Source organism: Sciurus vulgaris (assembly GCF_902686455.1).
Source record: "Sciurus vulgaris genome assembly, chromosome: 14".
NCBI classification, from domain to species: Eukaryota; Metazoa; Chordata; class Mammalia; order Rodentia; family Sciuridae; genus Sciurus; species Sciurus vulgaris.
In genome coordinates this window covers 52,232,077-52,242,369 of record NC_136475.1, presented here as the reverse complement: position 1 = coordinate 52,242,369, position 10,293 = coordinate 52,232,077, and the positions used below count along the sequence as shown (strand labels likewise).

General features: G+C 34.6%; 1 protein-coding gene across 4 annotated transcripts in view; it reads right to left on the bottom strand.

The window, feature by feature from the left end:
- Nucleotides 1–217: 217 nt before the first annotated feature.
- The window catches only part of CLHC1 (clathrin heavy chain linker domain containing 1), a 47,142-nt gene continuing 37,066 nt past the window's right edge, over nucleotides 218–10,293 (bottom strand). For 2 of the 4 annotated variants that reach the window (XM_079110216.1, XM_079110217.1), the window contains exons 11-12: nucleotides 9,745–9,924; nucleotides 5,841–7,230 (exon numbers count right to left, since the gene is read on the bottom strand). In XM_079110216.1, the coding sequence (XP_078966342.1) occupies nucleotides 7,034–7,230; nucleotides 9,745–9,924 (377 nt within the window). In that variant the 3' untranslated portion in view covers nucleotides 5,841–7,033. Of the gene's footprint in view, nucleotides 571–5,836; nucleotides 7,231–9,744; nucleotides 9,925–10,293 lie in introns of those variants that run through there. The other 2 variants (XM_079110218.1, XM_079110219.1) reach the window with 2 other exon arrangements.

The window sequence follows — 10,293 nt, the reverse complement described above, 5'->3', positions numbered from 1 at the left end:
GGGTAGGGGAGGATAGGATAATATAAAGAATCAATCAAACATAAATTAATAGATGAGCAAAAGGAAGTCAAGTAGAGGAAGGAAAATGGGAAAGGAAAAGGAGGATGGGAGGAAGGGGAGGGAAAAGGAGGAATCATGAACTGAAATTGATTTCCATGAACGTATGATTTTGTAGGGATGAACTCAAATACTATGTATAACTATAAAACTCTAATTTAAAAAACAGATATGTGCTTTTTTCTTGTACCTGCTACTGGTGATATGATTTCCTCAGTTCAGTGGTAGAGCATAAGCTTAGCATGTGCAAGGCCCTGGGCTCAATCCCCTATGCCAAAACAAAAAGTGTGAATGTGAATATGCGTGGTGAGGAAAGAGTTGTAGGAGAACATGAATAGGCTGTGTTGTTGGAATCCTAATCTTTATACAGTCAGAGTTGGAGAGTTCACTTTGTGTTACTATAATAGAAAACAACAGACCAGTAATTGATAATGAACAGAAATTTATTGGCTTGCAGTTTTGGAAATTGGAAGTCCAAGACCAAGGTGCTGGCATCTGGTATGGGCCTTTTTGCTTCATCATACACATGGCAGAAGGCATCACATGGACATGAGAGAGAAAGCACAAAGGGCCAAACCTGTCATTTTTTAAGAACCCACCACCTCAATAATAAGCCTATTTCCTTGATAATGGCATTAACCCATTCATGAGGGCCTGCTTTCCAGCTGTGCAACACTGTGGATCAAGTTTCCATCATATGAACTTTAGGAGACACATTCAAACCATAAGGGGGTGACATGCACTCCACATAAGCCCATATCTAACTAACTCTGGCCCTATTTACAGTACTTTTAAATAACAGAATATAACCCATGCAACTGTTCCTTGGATTAAAAATATGGCTTCTCCCCAGTGGTCTCAACACATTAATACGGATGAGAGCTAAAGGTAGTGTCTGCACCCAGTAGAGGGCTGAAAATGCTGGTGATTTATTTTAACACTTTTTTTTTTAGTTGTAGAGGGACACAATACCTATATTTTATTTATTTATTTTTACATGGTGCCGAGGATCAAACCCAGGGCCTCACACGTGGCAGGCAAGCACTCTGCCACTGAGCCACAACCCCAGCCCTTTGGTGGTGATTACTGTCGCAGGTATTTTGATAAACATGGTAATGGCAAACCCTCACAGCCACAATGGAATTTCTACTAAAGAGGTAACTGAATAGACATAAGAATCAAGTAGGGAAATCTTCAAGCTGTATCTAAGTAGCCTCTTTTAAGAAACTGTAATATTGTTTCTTTCTGGTTTTTTGGTACCAGGAATTGAACTCAGGGTGACTCAACCACTGAGCCACATCCCCAGCCCTATTTATTTTATTTAGAGTCAACTCACTGAGTTGCTTAGTGCCTTGTTATTGCTGAGGCTGACTTTGAACTCGAGATTCTCCTGCCTCAGCCTCTAGAGATGCTGGGATTACAGGCTTGCGACACCACACCCGGCTGTAATGTTGCTTCCTAACCACTCTCCTGGCAATATACGTGGAGAAGGATACTGATAAATTATTTAGAGAAAAAGGTGTCAACATTATTTGTGTATCTTTTCTTCTTTCTACACAAAAATTACAAGTGTGCTACCTTCCAAGTTCCTTGACCTTAAAAATCAAAATGGCCTCCATACGGGATTGGCAATACACGTATTTGCTTTACATTTTATCCCCTCTTCTAGTGCCACTACATCAGTAAATTGGGTACTCTACAGCAGCTTTTTCTGAATGAAAAAAGCATTTTTTTAAACTTTCATTATCAACTCAAAAAGTTTTTAAAGTTGATAAACACAAAAATTAAACCTGGTCTATAGGTCAATCTTGGTCTGTACAAGTATCTTGTTTGACTCACACAGTATTATGAAAATCAGGACTACATACATCAAATCTATATTTCTAGCTTCTGAGAGGGTAGTACCAAGTCCATAATCCTCCCTAATAAAAACTGGCTGGAATCTATCACCATTGTCCCTTTAAAAAAGTAGTCAGATGTCCCTATGTGAAAGTGTGATAATTTCACTAGTTTACAGTAGTATCAGACCTCTATATACTTGAGAATAATTTTTTGGAGTCTGTAAAAATGGAGATGATATCTACTGTAAAAATTGTTAAGAAAATTTTATTAGAACATATATTAAATTGCTAGCACAGTGTCTGGCACCCAAGAGCACTGAAAGAATTTTGTTCTTGACTTTATATGAGAAGCAAAGAAGTGCCCTATATAAGAAATGAAGAAAGCCCTAAGTTCAGAAAGAAAAATATACAAAAATACACAAAATTTCTATTACACATATTTCCTAGTAGCTCAGAGGAGAATAACATGATCACTTATCCAATAGAAATGCACACATACGTGCATAGAAGACATGTACTAGAATGCTCATGGGAGCACTATATGTATTAGCCCCACACTGGAAACATGTTCATTTATAGTAGAAGTGTGGTATACTCATACTATAGACTAACAAATAGCAAAGAGAATGAGTAACTACAACTACATACAACAAGGAAAGTCTCACGAAAATAATAAAGAGTAAAAGAAGTGGCTCAGTGGTAGCTCGCCTAGCATGCCTGAGGCCCTGGGTTCCATTCTCAGCACCACATAAAAAATAAGATAAAGGTATTGTGTCCACCTACAAATAAAACAACAACAAAGAAAAAGCCAGACAGAAAGGAATAAATGCATTATTTTGTTTGTATAAAATTCAGACAAAACTCATCTATGGTGTAAAAATTCAGGAGAGTAGCTACTTTGGGAAGAGGGATGGTAGGGGTTGGAACATTCCACTGGTGTTTTATTTCTTTGTGAGTTGGTTACACAGATATGTTCACTTTGTGAAAAATCATTGAGCTCTACATTTGTAATTTATGCATTTTTTAGAATATGTGATATAATTGTAGACGTGTACATACAGTAAAATTTAGCAAAAAATTAATTAATAAAATTAGCATTAAATATTAAAGATATTAGACCCATTCAGGTATTTATTCATTCAGCAACTATTTATTGAACATTCATTTTTTGTTACTGCTTTTTAGTTTTTTGACACATAACAATTATACATAATAGGATTCATTCTGACATGTTCATACTTGCACATGATATAATTTTATCAATTTTGTGTCCAGTACTATATTTTCAGTGATATAATGATAATTGTTAAGGGTTGAAGTATATCCTTCCAAGACTCATATGTTGAAGTTCTAACCCACAGTACATTAGAATATGACCTTATTTTGAGATAGGGTCAAGTTCAAATGACATCATCAGGGTAGGCCCTAACCCAATATGACTGGTATAAAAGGAAGAAATTTGGATACAGGAACATATAAATGAAAGATAATGTGAAAATACATAGAGAAGTTCATTATCTATAAGCCAAAGAGAGAGCCTTCAGAAGGAATCAACCCTGCTGACACCTTGAGCTAAGACTTCGAGCCTCCAGAAGTATGAGATGATAAATTTCTGCTTGTTAAATGGCTCCGTATGTAGTACTTTGTTACAACAGCCATAGAAAACTACTATGATGCCCTCCCCATCCCTCAGACCCTTAAAAAGCTATTCTTGCCCTTAATAAAAATTAATATCCTTGACTACAAGGATGATAACTGCAATAAGGGAAAGACTATAAAAAGGAAAACGGGAATGATTAAGGATGTCATAAAAGGTTTCCTTCCCTGAGGAAATTTTTTTAAAGATCTTCTTTTTTTTACCTGTTTATTAGTGCATTTTAATTACACAGAATAATGGGTTTCACTGTGGCATATTTTTACATGCAAATAACACATTGATCATCTGAGGAAGTTTTTAACTAAGCTGAGCTTTAAAGTAAAAAGAAAGGAACAAGACTTCTAGGTAGAAGAAAGTATTTTAAATCCCCTTACAAGAGGAACAGAAAGAAGGCAAGTATGTAGTTCAAAGAAAGTGAGGCGCACAATAGGCGATAAGGCTGAAGAAGCAGCTGAAATCCTGATTATGTAGGGGTTTCAGGTCATGTTAAGGATTTGGGAATTTATCTCAAAAAGTACTGGCATGAGACAACCAAACATTGGGTGCCTCATACCATGAAGGAATGTGAAGTACTCAGCATCACCTTTGAGTATCTTTGTTAAAAGAGTTGATCCTAAATCTAGGTGATCCTTTAGAGCTAACTTTTGTTTATAGTAAATATGGGAAATGGAAGAACAAGTAAAATAATACTATAAGGAAATAATCAGAGAAATCCAAAATGTGGAACATTCTCAGTAGCAATCAAGTCAGTTCACATAGTCACTGACAAGAGAAAAAACAGACAGGAGAGGAGATATACTCTAGATTACTAGATCAAATAGAACTCAGGAACACTGTTTAGATGCTTATTCAAACAACTCAATTGCCTTTTTTTAAAAAAGCACTTTTAAGCAATTGGTGAAATTTGAATGTACTACTAATGATATTAAGGAATTACTGTTATAAAACTTTAAAAATATGCTGCCTTTCCATTAAAGTTGTGATTTCGATAGCAGAAACTGTATGTAATGCTGGTCAATGCTGATGCTGAATCTGAGTATTTCAAATTTAGGAAGAAGATCAAAAAGCACTGAGAAATAATTTGTATCTTTTCAGATTACTGAATTTTATTTTATTTATTTAATTTTTTGTTGTGCTAGGGATTGAACCCAGGCCTTGTGCTTGCAAGGCAAGCACTCTACCAACTGAGCTGAATCCTCAGCCCTCAGATTACTGAATTTTAGAGTTTTGAAATGACAAGAGAAATTATCCAGTCAAAATAAATTCGTCTTGCTCTCTCTGTTTTCTGATCACCATGTGAGCTGCTTCTCTCTGCCATACTCTTCCGCCATGATGTCCTGCCTTACCTTGAGCCCCAAGGAATGGAGCCTGTCTATGGATTGAGACCTCTGAAACCATGAACCCCTAAATAAATTTTTCCTTCTCTAAAAATATTTTTAAAAAATAAATAAATTTATCTTAAGCATGAGGAAAAGAACACAAAGCTCAGTAGGGGTAGAGCTAGTCCGTGAGGCAGGTTCTGTGGTGGGACCATATTATACGTCTTTCAGCGTAAATTACCGGAAGGTTCTTATAGCTTCCAAGCACTACATAGCTCACAACTCAATTCGTTCTCCTTCTCCATTTCATTTGTGTTCTCACTTTTCCTCTTGACTTTAAAATGCCTCCAGGCATAATTTATATTCACTTGACAATTTTCACTTTCCTTAGGAAAGCTGCCAAAGGTAATGATAACTGAGAAGGAATCATAATGAGCAAAGGAAAAAACATTTCAAAATCAAGGTAAAATTAAGAGAAAAACAACAACAGCTGCTGCTTAATAAGCTTTTTCCAGATTTATATGCCTATTTCATCCCCCTGGACTTCATGGTCACATTTTGTTCCTAAGTTCTGTCAGTGAACAGGAGCTTGCTATCAGTTGTGCAAGTCTCAAAGGAAAAAAGGTCTTAAACCATTGGGACCTAAAGAATTGATGTGACTGAAACACTCTCTTACTTTCTCTTTTTTTCTGTCCTTCATCTTTTTTTTTTTTTTGGTAGCTGTAGATGGACAGCATGCCTTTATTTTATTTGCTTATTTTTATATATGTGCTAAGGATCAAACCTGGTGCCCCATGTGTACTCGGCAAGTGCTCTGCCACTGAGCCACAGTCACAGTCCTTCATTTGTTCTTTTAAAAAATTACAGCTAATGAAAGATCAGAAATAAGAATATATGTTAATATATGAAAATATACTAATCTATAAATATCTTAATAATATATTGGTTTTTACACTATGCATACTACTTTAGTAAAAATATTAAATTTTAGAAAACTGGAAGTATAGTTATCCATAACCATTTGGCACTATAGGAAAAATTAAACTCAGCCAGTACACTTCTGGATTTATAATATATGCCAGGCAACCAAAATATGAGTTTAGGCAATAAGTTAAACTAATGTCAACTACTTCAAAAAATTATAATTACAGCATACAAAGGGACAGAAATGTGGGATTAATTATTTATTAAACAGAATATGTGCTTCTGGGGCCTACTACATAGAAATGATAGCCATCTTCTAAATTTCTCCATTATGTTATATACTTATACTATACATACAAATTATCACTAATTCTCATAACAAACCTAGATCAGGCATATTTTACAAATGAGTAAGACACAGTTTTAGAATTTTAATATAAGACTGACTCCAAGTTCACATTCTTTCCATTGTGAAATAAAAAAATTTAGGAGGAAAAAAATTTATGATTTTTTGTTCTTATTCTATGTAATATCAGCTAATTTTTACCATATCCCGTGGTCAAGGCTGACATTCAACTGTTATGTTCTGATGTGACAGGACAGAAAGCTACTCTGATTAGTTGAATGTCTGATCTGCTTGACTGGTGCCCCTATCATACTGATCATTAACAATTTTGACTTTCACACCTGTACAAGGTACAGAACTCTTGAGTTCTCAAATACTTCAAATATTTACATATTTGAAAGTCATAAAATAACACTTTTTATGACACATTTTCTATTCCTATAGGTGTCCCAGGTCTACTTAAGTGCAAACCTTGGCTGGTCTTCCCTCTAAGTAAGAAACATATCAAGATGCCCAACTTTAGTAGAAGCCTAACCTTTGCCATATTTATATATGCCAAATCATGGGACACATCTTGAAATCAGCAGTACAAAATTATTGTACTCTTTTTGTCAACGAGTCAACCTTGAAACATCATCCTGCTTTTTCTTGCATTACACAGAAAAAGGACCTCAGACTTTTTTCCTAAAAATATCAAGTATTCAAAAATTCAAAAATTTTAAGATTTTAAATTTTAAGATTTTAAGAAGTCAACTTGAAATCATAACAAAAGAAGTGTGATTTACTTCCGTGAGCTTCATACACTAGATTTATTTGTAAGTTAGTTATGCCAAAACTAGTTTGCCTGCAAAATGTTGTACAAGCTCCCTCAACTGGCTAAAATACAGAACTACCAAAAAACATGTTCCATTAAATTGACTGTATCATCTTCTTCAAAAATTTCAGAAACTCCAGCCTGAGATCGAAGAATAGACATGATGTCATTAGATAATTTGTCAAAGCCATTCTGTAAACATATATTTGCCAATTTTTGCCAATTTTCTATGGAGCAATATGAGTCACTTATCACAAGACGTTCTACGGCATCTGAGAAGAAAAATACAGTATTACAGTATAATACTTATTTGGCAAACCACACTTAGTGATGATGATTCTTCTTCTTCTTTTTTTTTTTTTAAGTACAGGGGAGTGAACCCAGGGGTGCTTAACCACTGAATCACATCCCAGTCCTTTCTATTTTTTGAGAGGGTCTCACTAAGCTGCTTAGGACCTCACTAAATTGCCCAAATTGACCTCAAACTTACAATCCTCCTACCTTAGCCTCCCAAGTCACTGGGATTACAGGCATGTGCCACTATGATGGGCTCAGTGATTCTTCAAAAATAAAAAAAGGTACATAATTTGAACTCAGTTACTGTTGAACTCTACCTGATTTCCATTAAGTTGAATGATATAATGTAGCATGCTTAGACTAGGTCAGGGTAAGTTTTCAACTGTTAGTTCCTTCTCCCCCTTTATCATTACCCTTTCATATCTCAATTCAACCCTCTACCATTTTTCACATTCCACACTACTCCACTCATCTTCTTTTTGGTAAGGTAGCAGACACGGAAGGCTGGAAGGCAGGGAGCTCAGAAAGTGAAGAGTGCTGGCTCTTCCTTATTCACTACTAGAAATTGTCAAATAACTAAGTATCTTTGCTTGAGTTCTCATGATTCTTCAAGCACTTCAGTAAATGCCTAAGGAGTGCTGTCCCAAGGGTTTCAGAAACTCTTAGGCAAATCCTCCATCCTTTCCCTAAACAGAAGCCTCTTAATGATGTAACTTCTATAACAAATGTTTTTCTAAAGGAAATGAAATAATTTATTTTATTGTGTGTGTGTGTGTGTGTGTGTGTGTGTGTGTGTGTGTGGTGCTGGGGATTGAACCCAGGGCCTCATGCTTGTGAGGCAAGCACTGTACCAACTGAGCTATACCCCCAGACCAACAATTTTATTTTTAAAAGAAATATAATGACATTATTTACTTTTGAAATTCAATGACAGTGACTCACTATGTGATCTATCATTTTATGTAATTAAGTTTTTTATTAGTGCATTATAATTATACGTAATAGTGGAATTCTGCTAAACAAATTTCTTACCAATTACCCGCATCACTTAGTGATACTTCATAAAAGAGGATTTCTCTTTGGATTAATCATTGCTATTATTTTATTTCTACCACAATTGTTTTTTTCCTATCAAATATTTTTAAATTTTATTTAAAAACAATTTTTTTTTGTAGTTGTGGATGGACAGCATGACTTCACTTTATTTGTTTATTTTTATGTGGTGCTAAGGATCAAACCCAGTGCCTCACACATGCTAGGCAAGTGCTCTGCCACTGAGCTACGTTCCAGTCCTCAAATATTTAAGATGATATCTGCAATGAGAATTTAAAAATATTAAATTATTTTTACAAATATGTTTTCAGGCAATTTCTTTCCTTGATGATAGACAATAATTTAAAACCAGATTGTCACCAGACACATGTAGTGGTGTACATCTGTAATTCCAGCAATTAGGGAAGCTAAGGCAGGAGGATTGCAAGTTTGAGGCCAGCCTCAGCAACACAGTGAGGCCATGAGCAACTAAGTGAGATCCTATCAAAATAAAAAATAAAAAGGGCTGGGAATGTGGCTCAGTGGTAAAGCACCTCTGTACTTTACTTATCCCAGTACCAAAAAATAAAAATAAAAAATAAAATCAAGCTGCTTACTCTACTCCTATGTTAAATTAATGAAAGAGAAAAAAGGGAATTTTAAAAATTCTCCATCCCACTGCAGTTAGATTCAGAATGATTATCATATTAAATATGCACACATTTGGTTTAGGAATTAAAATTCATGTTTATATCTAAATAACATTTAAAATACACATAAAATATTGCTAAAAGTACACATATGTTAATATATGTAAAGTTTTTATAAAAGTATTAGTTATATAATTAATTGTTAGTGCATTTCCCTTGGGCTTTAAAAAGATTCTCTCTTCATTCTAATTCTCTGAAGAAATATATAGTATTGGGGCTGGGGTGTGGCTCAGTGGTAGATTGCTTGCCTAGCACATGTGAGGCACTGGGTTCAATCCTCAGCACCACATAAAAAAATAAATAAATAAAACAAAGGTATTGTGTCCATCTACAACTAATACACACACACACACACACACACACACACACACACACATATAGTATGCCAATAGACTCTTATTGACATGGTAATTTTTATATTTATAAACTCCTAAAGTTAACTCTCTTTTTGCAGGGAATACTAAGGATTGAACTTGGGGGTACATTACTGCTGAGTTATACCCCTAACCCTTTTTATCTTTGTATCTTGAGATAGGGTCCTACTAAATTGCCCAAACTGGCCTCCAACTTGAAATCCTCCTGCCTCAACTTTCCAACTAGCTGGGATTAGAGGCATGTGCCATTGTGTCCAGTCTCAAGTTAAGAAGGAACCCTAAGGAAAATCTGAGTTAACTTGTACATAATTATCTTGAACCTTTCCCTGAATAATCCACTAATATTTCTTTCATAACATTTTCCTCTACTTACCTTTCCCACCTTTGTTTACTTCCTGAAGTAGTTTAATGCCAACTTTTTCCATATTCACAGAGAACAGATGAAGTATGGCAAGTCCAAAAGATAAAAATGGTGGTTTCCCATTCTTTTCTTCAGTGAGACATTGAATTAATTCAGTTTGAGGACATAATGTTATTAGCTTTATCAGGTCATCTGAAAGTAAAAATGAAAAACTGTATCTCAGCATCCTGATATAACCTAAGTGTTTTAAAAATTCTGAAATGAACATTATTTCCTTAATCTTTTCAATTTTAATACTTATAGTTTAGAATATTATACATGACAGATAAGTTCAGTAATTTTAAAAAAGCCCTTATGTTGCATATCCATTAAATTTATCTTTAAGACTACATATTTCCAATATTATCTAATTTACTAAAAGTCTTGAGAAAATGCATAATGAATGTTAATATCTACAATGAAAGTCAATAAACTCCATCTTAACTATTTTCATGAAAAATTACAAAAGAAATATCCTATTTATCAGTATGTATAAAATAGATTTTATAATATAAGTTTAAA